The sequence below is a fragment of the Herpailurus yagouaroundi genome, unplaced genomic scaffold (assembly GCF_014898765.1).
Source record: "Herpailurus yagouaroundi ecotype Mexico unplaced genomic scaffold, PumYag 183, whole genome shotgun sequence".
NCBI classification, from domain to species: Eukaryota; Metazoa; Chordata; class Mammalia; order Carnivora; family Felidae; genus Herpailurus; species Herpailurus yagouaroundi.
Genome location: NW_024412414.1, coordinates 14,971,785 through 14,985,765, shown reverse-complemented (window position 1 = coordinate 14,985,765; position 13,981 = coordinate 14,971,785). Strand labels below are relative to the sequence as shown.

The 13,981-nt window shown below is 37.1% G+C and overlaps 1 protein-coding gene across 3 annotated transcripts in view; it reads right to left on the bottom strand.

Moving 5' to 3' along the window:
• CNTN3 (contactin 3) overlaps positions 1-13,981 on the bottom strand; it is a 352,529-nt gene that overhangs the window by 34,385 nt on the left and 304,163 nt on the right. For 2 of the 3 annotated variants that reach the window (XM_040492151.1, XM_040492152.1), the window contains exons 14-17: positions 4,043-4,160; positions 3,049-3,207; positions 2,800-2,949; positions 804-874 (exon numbers count right to left, since the gene is read on the bottom strand). In XM_040492151.1, coding sequence (XP_040348085.1) covers positions 804-874; positions 2,800-2,949; positions 3,049-3,207; positions 4,043-4,160 — 498 coding nt within the window. The remainder of the gene's footprint in view (positions 1-803; positions 875-2,799; positions 2,950-3,048; positions 3,208-4,042; positions 4,161-13,981) is intronic. The other variant, XM_040492153.1, reaches the window with a different exon arrangement.

Genomic DNA, 13,981 nt, shown 5'->3' with positions numbered 1-13,981 from the left:
AGAATTTGCTAAAGTTATTCAAATCTTTTTGAGCACTCTGTAGCTCCAATGTGACTTATGTATCATAAGATACGCTTTTAGTTGAATATACCTCATCTCTTAAATCAAATAAAAATCATCTAATCCCTAATGTTGAGTCTAAGGAAAGAAATTGCCCACTGATTAGATGGTTAAATACAAAAGGAGTAAAACTATAAAAAAAAAAAAAGAAAGTAAAAAACAGTGTATTAAGGTCAAAGCTGTGTTTAGATCGTGTCAAAAATTCCTACTGACACTCCATCACGATCTCTTAACTTTCTAGTTTTTCATCAACATCTTCAAACAACACAGCCAATTCTCATGCTTTTTGACTTCAAATGTGTTAATTAAAATTTTTCCTAATTACAACATAAAGCAAGAGCTGAGAGCATGGCCAGGAAGGAAGCACCTGCTGGAATCAGTGGGTGTGCGTCAGTGGGGTTACAGCTGCATGGAAAGCCGTGAGGACAGCTTGAGAGAAAACAGCCAGGACTTGACTCTCACCCCTATGTTTACCAGCCAAATGACCCTGGGCAAATTATTTAATATTCTCTATGCCTTGGTGTTTTCATCTATAAAATGTTCCAAGAGTGAAATGGAAAACAAAACAAAACAAAACAAAACCATACACAAAATGCTGGAAACAGTGATCAGCATAGAGTAAGCATTCAAAAATTTAAGCTACTAACATTACCACTCCCTCCAGTACCACCACCAGTGCCACTCAGGAGGCCATGGTGGGAACAACAACCCCCCATGGGGGAGGATGGTGCCCAGACACTTACATCCCAGGTTATCACCAGCTCAGACCGGCTCCCACCTCCTCCACTGACTTCTGAAGGAGGCACTTCTGGAACTGTGTAGGTTAGAGACACAGAGATAAAACCCTATTTGCATTTGGTGACACTTACGTGAAAGAAGATTCAGTGCTGCTTCTTTTATTTCTTTTTTTTAACGTTTATTTATTTTTGAGACAGAGAGAGACAGAGCATGAACGGGGGAGGGTCAGAGAGAGGGAGACACAGAATCGGAAACAGGCTCCAGGCTCCAAGCTGTCAGCACAGAGCCGACATGGGGCTCAAACTCACGGACCGCGAGATCATGACCTGAGCCAAAGTCGGCCACTCAACCGACTGAGCCACCCAAGCGCCCCAGTGTTGCTTACTTCTAACAGTTGAAGTAATCTGATCCCAGGCACATTATACATATGCGTATGTGTGTATCTGGATCATATAAAACATATATGCAATGTGTGTGTGTGTGTGTGTGTGTGTGTGTGTGTATCTTTGGGGAGATCAAATAATTTACATTTGCATGAAATTATCAAAGATTCAAAATACCTCAAATAGTAAGAAAAAAATGACTCTGTATAAAGGTTAATACAACAGGGGAAAGTGGTTCACTAGGTATGATGGGAAATGAATCCAGCATCAACATTTAACTTGGGAATATTCCACAGTAGAGATCTAACTGGTGAGCCAACATTGGCTTTACCTAAAAAAAAATGACCTAGACTCAAATCCTCAAATCTTGTTAAGACCTGCTCTTTATAAACCTCACACAGGTGTCAGATTCCTTACTTACACTGAGAACTTCCTGCTTCCTACGTTCTATGACATAACTAGAATAGAAGTTCCCTGAAGGTGGTCTTTGTTCCCAGCTGTATCCACCATATCTAGAACATGCTGAGCACACAGTAGACACTCCTTAAATATGTGTTGTGGGGGGCACCAGGGTGGTTCAGTTGGCTAAGCGTCTGACTCTTGATTTCTGCTTAGGTCATGATCTCATGGTTTGTAAGATCAAGCCCTGCCTCCACCTTTGCACTGACAGTGTGGAGCCTGCTTGGCATTCATTCTCTCCCTCTCACTCTGCCCTTCCCCTACTCACGTGCTCGTTCACTCTCTCTCTCAAAGTAAATAAATAAATATTAAAAAAAATATGTGTTGTGTGAATAAATAAATGGACTACAAAGATGAGCAAGGTTCCCCTATTTCTCATAATTCCTGCTGGAAATGTCACATGCATTGTCCTGAGTAAAAAAACATCATTAAAATTACTGAAATGTATTCCTTGACTTCTATTTTGGCTTAGTATCTAAAGTGATATGTGAGCTGTACTTCAAACATCCTTTTAATTAGTATTAATTAATATTAAAGATTCTGAAAAGGAAAGTCTATTGATTCTCTCAAATGCCTCAATAATGTGATACTATGTACACTTCCTAATTTCCAGTTTCAATGTTAGGATATTATAAAAGAAGTCTTATGGTTAATACTAATAGTTTCCCCAAATATAAAATTTTAACAATGATTCTCTCTTAATCATTGAGGGGTCAAAATATTCCTAATCACCAGTAACTTGAGCTCATTCATGGAGCATGGTGGCAAAATGAGATTTCCTAGCAGCAGAACTCCCAAATGTCATTATCCTACCAATTTGTCAATGCTTGTTATAAATGAAAACAGCATTTCCCTTGTTAACAGGGTGACTATGTCAGATAGTAATTATAACCTTAAGTGACAAAAACATATTCACTCAACATGCACTAATAAACGCTGATGATGGACTGAACTTTTGGAAATGTCACATTACATTAGAATCACTTATATGAGTGTCTTTTGACAAATGCCATATGGCCAGTTCTGCCATTAGATAGGTCAGATAATTGCAATAATGGATTTTTGAGGTTGATTCCCTGCTGGCCTGGAGACCAGTGCCAAGAGAAATGGAAATTCACACCCTATTAACCCATTTTACTCAGAAAACAAAAACACTAACCTGCCTCTTCAGTTCTTACTTTTTCTGAGGGTAAACTGGGTTCTCCACCTCCAATTTTGTTGCTGGCTACAACCCGAAATTCATATTCCACCCATGGATTTAACTCGACTACAGTAGCTGTGTGTGTTTTCCCATCAATGATTTCAGGCACTAAAAAGGAATATATCAGAGAAGTGACAGTCTGCATGTCTTGGCGCTGACTTAAAATCCATTTATATGTACCAATGGCATTTGACTCTCTTCTTTTACCTGTTGTGGCAGTTTGCCAACCCACGGAGAAAGGGGTCCTCGCCTGGACAGAATAGGATATAACTGGGCTGTGGTTATCTGTACCTTCTTTCCAAGAGAGTTGGGCTGTCGTATCTGTAATTTCATCTACCTTCACATTTTCTGGTGGTCCAGGTGAACCTAAGGAAAACAAAAATGAAAACACTCGGTAGTAATTCCATAAATGTCATCTTTTATACCAAAGTGAAGAATGTGTCACATGATCCATTCAATACCTACAACTGATCCTAATTTCAAAACTACTCGGGAAGAAGGGCATTTGCCTAGCAATACAATAACCACTTTTTCTTTTTGACATTTCTGCTTTTAGATATTCAATCTGGATGTGATTCAGTAATTTCAAAATCATAGTATTCTAGGCCTGCAAATGACACTTGCTTTTTGAGGCCTCTGTTCAGTAGGATTCCTGCACCTTTCCAAATTCTGCATCTTTTACTTTTGGCATGATTTCTTTTCTTTTAATTAACTGATGCACATCTGTAGTTCCTAGTTTGCTGGCTGGAGTTGTTTTATTCTATCATGTCGTCTGGTCGTTTTTCAGCCCAGTAGCAAAGCAATACCTTGGACAGTAGCTCAGACTGGCAAATTCTCTCAGGCATTCTGGATGATCCTGGTGTTCTGGAAGTTGTCATATACACACTATCACTATTCCCTTTCATATTAAACACTGTTGCTGTATTAATGACATGCTCAAAAACACATCAGCTTGGCAGCAGCTGTGAAATGCTTATTACAGTGAGAGCTATTTGAAGGGCAGAGCTGAGATATTTATTTTGTTGAATTAGCACCCTCCTTATTGTCACATCCTCTATAGACTATTTGGGGGGGGGATCAAATCAATAATATAACTCACATGCTCATATGTGGTCTCATGGTTTTTCCTCCAGTATGAAATTATTAGTGGAAATGTAAAACAAACAAACACACAAAAAACCACTGAGGCATTCATATCTACCTCTTACTATGAGGTCGGCGGCAGATGAAACACTGTCCACCCCCGTCTGCACCATACACACATATTTTCCACTGTGTTTCAGCTGAATGTTTCTGATCATTAAATCTCCAGATGAACTCTGTTGGGAAAAAACAGGTAAGGAACACACTGTCATTTTGAAAACACAGACAGTCTTGAAGGCTGTAGCCAACAACACCATGGAGATGAAACCCATTTTTAGAGAGAAGACCAAGGTGGTTCAAGACGGAAGATTGCTACAATGGAATGTATGGAAATAAAAACATGTTAAAAACAATATGTGATTGCAGATAGAGATTTCTGTATATAAATAAATCACAAGCTTCCTTCTGGGCATTTATGGTTTCAAAAGTAAATAAGGGCAGAGATTATGGTCTCAGAGTCTATTTACTTCCATCCACTAGGATGACACTTATTTTTATATCCACAGCTCAGCACCAGCTCAACTCTTCTCTCTGGTTCCAACCTCTCTGCAATTATCTGCCTGAGAAGAGGAGAGAAGCATTTAGGTATCTGGTGGGAGATAAATACAGCAGGACAAGAGGATTACCATGGTTGAAACACTTTTCTGAACACATTGGAGCTTAAAAAGCCTAAAGCCATTTAATTCTTTCAATACAGAATTTAGGAACAGTCAGTATGAACCCCTCAATAAGAAGAAATTAAAACACTTTAAACCTGAAAAATAACAGCTGTCCATAAAGACATTTGCTGGCATCCTCTAGCACCAATTAATGGAGCAAATGTATTTCTAAAAGCTCAACTTCAAATGTCCTCATTTTAAAAGAATATAAAATCATGTTCATAAAAGTATTTACTGCAGGCCAGTTGCACGCATTAGTAAAAATATGGATTAAAATAAAATGATTTGGCAAGTAAAGCTCTTTGAACATGATCACTTACTGAAAAATCTCTAAACTAGTACATAAGAGGAAGCAATAGTGTTTATCGTATTAATTAAAAGGACAGTTTTACTCTTAAGTTTTCCTAGTATTTTTTAAAAGATGGATTCCACTACCGTGCTTCTAGGTAATTTCCTAAGATCTCCTACAGGGTAATTCCTCAAATATTGCTTCCTATCCTTTGGATTCTTAATGGGCTATATATTCTCTGTTGGTCAGATTCTGTGGCTTTAGCCTGAATTTCTTGAGTACTGGGAGAAAGCAGATGTGAGGTGATTGATGGCTGTAATTAAATGATAATCCAAAAACTGTTAAGTTTGCACATTTTACTTTCAAGTTGAACTTTTTTCTTTCCCTCCCTCTCTTTCTCCTCAGGGTTATTTAGAAATTTATCCTCAGGACAAAACTTTCAATGCTTGCTGACCTTTAGAAACTCTTCAGGTTTTATGAGCTCCATACACTCACAGGAGGTTGATTATCATTTCTATAGAAATCTCTTATTTTCAGGGAAGTAAGAACCGTTACTATTAAATTCCATCAAGGCATTAGGTCAGTTCTTATTCTTGCTTATGTTTATTTGCTTATTTTGAAAGCAGTTCGGTAAAAGGAAGTTGGAACTGGACTTTCTTTATGCCCTTAGACATATAAATACATCTTTTAGGCACACTTGCTGTTTGTACCTGTTGAAAGAGTAAGGAAGAGACAGATATTGACTTGTCATTTCTTTTCACTTATGGTATGAATGGGTGAAGAAAGAAATAATTAGTTTGCTTATGTCAAAACCAAATCACCTTCCTGAAGAAATGTAGTTGGGCTCACCATCAGGGAAAATAGAATTTTTAATTATCTTTTTACAATGTAGAGTGGAAAAAAGAAGCAATTAACTAAGAGGTGTAGACAGCAGGAACCAGTGACTTTTTTCCAGCACTAACATAAAGTTGAGGGGATGAATACGTAAATGGAAAATAAAATTTAGCAAAATTTAAGATGGCTGCTCTCTTTAATTTCTGTCTCTCTCAATAAAGCACATTTGTATTGTTCCTCTTCAACTGTTTCTTCTCTCTTTATCTATTTTTTTAATGGATCAGTACAGAGAGTTAAGATTCATCTTAACAAAAGTTCATTGAATGTTTGCCATGTTAGGTTCACTCAAGGATAGCAAAGTATCTAATACATGGTCTCTGCTCTCTAGAATGTAAACCCATGCCAGGGTAACAGATATATACATGTGAAACAAATTATTTTCATAAATATAGGAAAGTTATTTATTGAAAGTTAAACTAAATTACATGCCACAGACCATTTGTAGATAACTTTAGAATAAATGAGATAGACAATTCCAAGCCCTGCTGAGGATGTGGGAGGAACTGGAACTCATGATGATTAGTACAACCATTCTGGAAAACTAGAAGTATCCACTGAGGCAGGACATAAGCATAATCTATGACCCAAGAATTCCATTTGTAAGTATAAACCTTACAGAGATGTATGCCTATGCTCATCAAAGACATTTACAAAAACGTGTGTAGCAGCACTGTCCATAAGAGCTAAACTATACAAACAACTTAATGTCCATCACAATAAATAAGTAGTGGAACACTCACTTAAGGAAATACTATTAGACCATGAAAATGAATGAACCATAACTACATACGTCAACATGGCTGAGTCTCAGCATCAATGACATAAATCAGAAGAGATAACATTATAGTAATCTGTCGTATCGCAGATGTAGATTGTGGTTTTCTTTCAAAGGATGGGTAGCACCATCAAGATTTCTAGGATATGGGTCATGCTGTTTCCTGATTTCAGTGTTGGTTACCTGAGTGTGTTCATTTTGTAAAAAGTCATTGAGTTATACACTTATGATCTGTGCATTTTTTGGTCGAATATAATAGCTCTCAAAATTCAGTCATTACTACATAAGGCTATATGTTTATATGCTCCACATTATAGGCTGAAGTTGTAAAATAACATGATTCTAATTCTAAACTCCAATTTCTTTCACAAGAATGAAATATTTGGTAATAATAATGTAAGTAATTGTGCCAATTAGAACATCCTATAATTTCTTATCAAGATGTAATTGAATATTCTGACATTGCAAAAAGATAAAAAAGGAAAAGAAAATTCCCAAGGGAAGTTTCACTTATGTCAAACCAGTTCTTGTCCTCATCAGTTTTTCATTGCTCTTGGTTACAATATAGTTGATTGCTGACTGACTGTGATAAAGGTGAGAGAAGAGGTATGTCCAGAAAAACACCAGGAAAATTAGTAAAGTAGAACTCAAGAAAACTGAAAAAAGTTGTCAAAATGTGGCAAAGCAGTATTCACTAGATTATTTTCTTAACATATTTATCAATAAAATGTCATGCATTACTTAGATATATTTAGATTCAAATGAAACAACTTAGGAACATTAAAACCATCAAGCACATTCTTAGGAACACTATTAATTCTTTGAATAAAAAATAGCTTGGACTGATGAATGGATAAAGAAAATGTGGTGTGTGTGTGTGTATATATATATATATATATATATATATATATATATACACACACACTTACATATACATATACATATACATATACATATACATATACATATACATACACACATACATCCACACAATGGAATATTACTTGGCAATCAACAAGAATGAAAGCTTGCTATTTGCACCATGCAGATGGAACCAGAGTGTATTACGCTTAGTAAAACAGTCAGAAGAAGACATATACCATATGATTTCACTCATGTGTGGAATTTAACAGATGAGCATAGGGGAAGGGAATAAAAAAAAAGAAAAAAAGAGGGAGGCAAACCATAAGAGATTCTTAGATACAGAGAACCAACAGAAGTTTTCTGGAGGGGAACAGGTGGGGGGCTGGGCTAAATGAGTGATGGGTATTAAGGAGGGCACTTGTTGGGATGAGCACTGGATGTTATATGTAAGTTATGAATCGATACATTCTACTCATGAAACCAACACTAAACTGTATGTTACCTAACTTGAATCTAAATTAAAAAAAAATAGCTTGTAGCTTGTTATCTATTAAATTAGTCTGTTAGTATTTCTTTGTATTGTTTTCCTGAACTCATCCTTTTCTCCTCTTCCTTCAAATACAGTGGACCAGAACTGGACAGATGCAGAGTCAAAGCTTCATTTTTTAAAAAATCTCCCATCCCTACTTCCCTTAGATCTCCCTCTCAAAGCACAGCAGTGCACTTCTCAGTCTTTCCCTTTTCAGTGCCACTGATCAGAGATTTACTCAGAAATGGAGCCTTTACTAATGGGACAGGCCTATTCTAATCCTTACAGGACTCTGAAAAACAGGAGACATTTCACTAAGTTATATGAATTGTAGATTTTCTGAAATGCCCTATCTTTTAAAAATAAGATAATTTACTCAAAACTACTGATTAAGCATCCTCCTGTACTTCAGTCACGAGGGATACAACAGTGAAAAAAATAACTGTCCATATGTTCATGGAGTTTGCAGTTGAAAAGACAGTCATTAATCAAATGACTACAACATACCAATGTAAAATTACAAAGTAATAACGCAAGCTCGAGGTACATAGAGGTATCTATGATTTTCTGGAGTTTTGGTGAATTGATAGTTGAACTGATATTTGCAATACGAGTACAAGCTACCTAGAAAAAGAGGGTTAGAGAAAAGGCACTTAAACATATACAAAAATGCTAAGGCAAGTGAGAACATAGACTATTTAGGAGTACAGGGGAGAGAGGCTATCAGGGGTATAGTTAATCCACAAATTGTTGATTTGTCCCCAGAAAACTTAAAGTTCACTGCAGATAGTTTCAGGTTCATATTTATACCTTGATGACAATGAAATTTTAAGTGTTTTCTACTTAAAAAAAATGTTAAGGCTTTGCTAGATTTACTTGATTATCCAATTATTTGTTCATCTAATGATGTAGATGTCCCCTAGAAAAAAATTACATCTAGAACATGTTACAGGTATAAACAGTAAATGGATTTATAAGCCAAATCATCTTTGAAATAAATGCTAAGGGAAAATTCAGTGTGCATGAAATATAGAAGAGGAGCTTATTAACTTTTCCCTATATTTTCTTAGGTGATGATGCTAATGGAATTTTTGATGTAATTTAAAGAGTGCTCTGCTCTCAAAAAAATACTACATGATGTGATAACCCATGCCAGGCAAAAACAAATAAGCAGACAGATCATTAATAATTATAGGTTGGCTGAAAGTACACTTTGATATCTACCATATGCTAAAAATCAAGGTATAAAATAAACCTTAGAACTCAGGAAACCTCTTGAACAGTGCAAATGTAGCACAAACTTCAATATAACAAATTATCAGCAAAAACTAATTTCCTAGTAAGCACTCTCAATGTAAATGCTGCTGCTGGACTGCCAAGAAGCATAATTTTCCAGTTTACGGGGGGAAAAAAAGCCTTTGACGGCTATTTGGAAGGCGAGGTTGAATAAGTGATCCACCTCCTTTTCGTCGCTTTACACGGCCTGTTATTGCATAGATTCCAATGTTAATCATTCATCCTGTCGCTGGGTTGCCTTCCAAATCCTGACACTGCATGCAAATCATATGCAGGTGCCTTGAAAACAGTCAAACCTGCTGGTTCCTTTTGGAACCTGGGTGGTGTTTTCCTCTGTGAAGGTCCCTGAAGGAATTGTTGGTAGACATGAATATCTGACCAACCAAATTACAATGTGCCCCCACCATCAATCCAAAACAGCTGCAGTAAGGTCACTTCCATTACAGATGTACACTGTTCAGGCAAGGAGGAGAAATAATTAGCAGTCCTGAGACCGGAAAAACAGGTCCTAACACTAACAGTCTTAGTTTGTTGACTGATTAACATCTTGGAAATTTTCTGAAGCCTAGCTGTCTGAACAGATGATACTAAAGGCAGAAAATGTGTTGTCTATTCATATCAAAATTTGCTTTATTTTCTTTGATACCAACAATTTGGAATAATTGTTCCCTTACTGGATTGAGAGCTCCAGCTTGTTCCATCATAATGGTTTTTGGAAGAGTGACACATAAAAGATGACAAAAACTCAGTCAAAGGCACTTCATGCATATTTTAGGTCATGTCAAGTGCTCGTTTGCTGTAAGGTATCAGCTTTTCTACTGCAAATCAAGTTCGTATTAACAATATGGGACACTTTTTTTCTGGAGGGCAGTGTGTTGATGGAGGACCTAACTAAGCATCCGTGATTTCAGGATGCTTACTCTTTGTTCCCAAAGTAATTTTAACTCAATGTTTTCTAATGACTTCATTCACTAGAGTCACACCTCCACAATTTGGTTTCCTGTATCCTAGTACCAAATGCTCCTTACTTTTTTCTTAAAATTATAAACTTTCTTAAGCTTATATTTATATGGAAATTGATATGGAAAATGTATATTTTCATCTTAAACAGAAAACTGCTGACCAAAATAATCATTACCTGCCAAAATGAATACGGTGAGTAGAAAACAGCACAAAGGACACACTGTCCACAATAATGTACATGGGTATTAGCCGGACACTTTCAAAATCTCTGAGACTGAGACCTTTGCTCTTTTAATTAAAAGGGGACTTGAGCAAGTATTAGAGAATCGTTAGTGACAAACTGAACATCATACTGAACCATTTTCCTTGATTTAACCTAATGATTGAAAGACAATTAAAAACATACTAGATCTCTCACATTCTACCTTATTATATATGGCCTATGAGTACATGGTCTGTGCTTTGCAAAACATGGGGCTCTCCAGTTCACTAAATCCAGCAGTGCTCAATGCTGGCTGTACAGTAAACTCATCTGAAGAGTGTTTTAAAAAATACCAGAAATGCCTGGGCCACATTCCAGAACAATCAAATCGGAATGGACTAGGAAACAGAGACCCTTTATCTGATTCTAAAGTGTAGTCAGGGTTAACAATCTTGATACCTCCTAACATTTCCATTCTTCATCTTCACTTCATTTACAACTAAAACGTTCTAAATAATCACTCATGTCTTTCCCTAACTTTAAAATTCTGCAACTAATAATTGCATGAGAAAAGCATGAAGTTAGGCTGTTTACTGATGGGCTCATAAGTTGAGAACAGCGCATGGGTGAGAAAACCAGTATTTATGAAACAGGTACTAGAGGTCAACGACAAGGCTTATTTCCTTGTAATCAGACTGCCTTGGTATGTTCACCATAATTAAAAACAAAACAAAACAGTAGATACTGAAATAATTCAGCACGTTGACAAAATGTCTATAGATTCATACAGAAGTTTACTATTTGTCAACATGAATCATTCCAGGATTCCTTTTTTTCTAAAAAAAATTAAGTTTATTTATTTATTTTGAGAGAGAGCACAAGCAGAGGAGGGGCAGAGAGAGAGAGGGAGTGAGAGACACTCCCAAGCAGACTCCATGCCAACAGCACAAAGCCCAAGGATTCCTTTGGATTTAGGGGTCAAGTCTGACATAGCATGAAAGCATTTCACATCATGAGAGGCTACCCTGAGTGACAATTTAACTTGTGGATTAAATCTCTCTCTCTTTTTAAGTCCTTGTATCAGAGCTTAAAATTTAGAGATAGTAGATTCATCCATTGTAGAATAAAAAGACTAGTATATAAGAACAGGAATCTACTCATACAAAGGAATAAAAAGTAATTGTTTCATGAAACCTTGACTGAGTGTGTCAAATGTATTTTTACTTCTAGTTTCAATTACTATTGCTATGTAATAAATTACTCAAAACTTAATGGCTTACAATAACAGTGATCATTTATTCTGCTCTGGAATATGTAATTTGAACAGGGATCAGTGGGGAAAGTCATCTCTGTTATAAATCTCATCAGCTGAGGTGGCTGGCAGGGGACTGGCAAGCCCATTTACACGTTTGGCAAGTTGAGGTGGGCTGTTGGCTGGGAATTCAGCCATACCTGTGGACTGGGGACTTTAGTTCCTCTTGAGGTAGACCTCTCCACAGTGTGCTTGGGCTTCCTCATATTATGGTGGCTGGATTCCAAGAGAAATGGTGCTGATGGAACAAGATAGAAATGCATGCATTTTTATGAGCTAGCCGTAGAAATCACATAGCGTCACTCCCGCTGTTCTTTATTGCTCAAAGAAGTCATAGAGGAGTAGGTTTTAAGGGGAAAGTCATAGATTTTACCACTCAATGGGGAAGGGTCTCAAGTCATACTGAAAGAAGATGTTGAATATGGGATGCTGTTATAGCCAACTTTGCAAACACGACTGGCTACACTCCTCCAGATCTCTCTGTACCTACAAATATTGCCTCCTTTTTTGGGCAGCCAACCTATATGCACTATATCTAAAATGGTTCCTTCATCCTCTGCCTTTTCCTTGGGTTCCTCCCATCAAGAGATCCGAGGGAGCGAGAACAGTGAGTATGGGGTAATTATTCACCAAAATTTATCCTTACAGGGTTGTTTTGAGGGGCTGTACTGATGACTCAAAATAAGTTAACAACAACAGCCCTTGTCTAGACACCCTTCCTTTCATGTCAGTAGACTATGTGTGAGCCAGAAAAAGGAGGCCTAAGCACTCACAGAGAATACAATTATGTCCTCTCCCAGGAGAACTACTGGGAAAGATATCTCCCTATGTTTATTATAATAGCAGACCGATATGTTTCAACAGTACTCCTGACACCTCAGAAATGTAGATTTTTCATCTCAAGTCTTACTGAAGAAGATTAAGTATGAGAGACTAGATTTGAAGTCAAATATGACTGTTGTTAGGCTATTTTTCTGGTAAAGACGGTGATCTAAAATTTTAGACTCTGTATAAGAAAAACAGCGTAAAAAATCAGAATGTTTATGGTAATAAAAGAACACCTAAAATCCTGAGTTTTGAGTCTAAAATTTTAAATTGCCCCAAATGAAACATTTATTCTTCACTTTCTTATTTAGTTTCAGATCAATTAAATGGTATAATTAAATGTCATGCCTTGCAAAGTAGAATGATTTTCTTTCTGAAATTGGGACATAAACTCTAAGCCAGCATGAACAATCACAACTCAATAATAAAAAGGCAAATAACCTAATTAAAGAATGGGCCAGCCACCCTGACTTCCGGTTTTCAGTGTATAAGCAGCTTAGCATCACACTTTGTCCTAAAAGCAAGTAAAAAATTGAATGAACTGAAAAATCAACAACTCTTCTTAGATGTGGTACATCTAAGACTGAGGTCATAGAGGAAATCACTATCTCCCAAACTGGAAAAAAACACATGTAAATCCTGAGAATCCTAATTTATTGGAGCTGAAACCCGTGAGTAGGAAGTGCCCCAGGAGCTAGTACTGGGGTAGACAAACCTGAACTGTGATTTATGAATTGCTGGAGGGTCAGTGTGGACAAGCTGGAGAGCTACAACTCTAGGGAACGTAGTCATAGGTGGTTCCCTACGTTTCTGTGAGCTGTACCTCCAGGAGCTCTATCAGGTTCTCACAGTGAATAGCAGAGAAAAATTCCCCTGTGTTTCTGGCAGGGGAAAGGAATAGAACCCATGTAGTATTTTGAAATAAGAACATTCTGTTCTTAACAAGGCTTGCTTTCAGGAGAAACTATTTTATCAGAGACTAACCTGCTGGGGTTTTTATCAGAGATAAATAATTCTGAGGGAAAGGGAATACCCAAATCCAGCTCTCTCTAGCCTTCAACATGGGGGAAGGAAAACAGACAAACTCCGAGCCCTGCAGACATCTCACCAAATGGGTGAAGGGGAGCACGAAGCATTGAGAAGTTCACAGTCCAGGAGAACAGGCTGACCCAAACAAAGAATGAGACCTAATCAGAGGACTAAAGAATGCGTTCCCTCACCCCACACCTTATACCACATTAGTAGTGACCAATTTACTGCCCCATGTCTGTCTAGCACATCATGTCTGCCCTTCAACAAAAAATGACAAAGCACATTAAAAGGCAGAAAAACATAGTTTGAAGAGATTGAATAAGCATCAGAGGAGGCACCATGTATGGCAGGAATGTT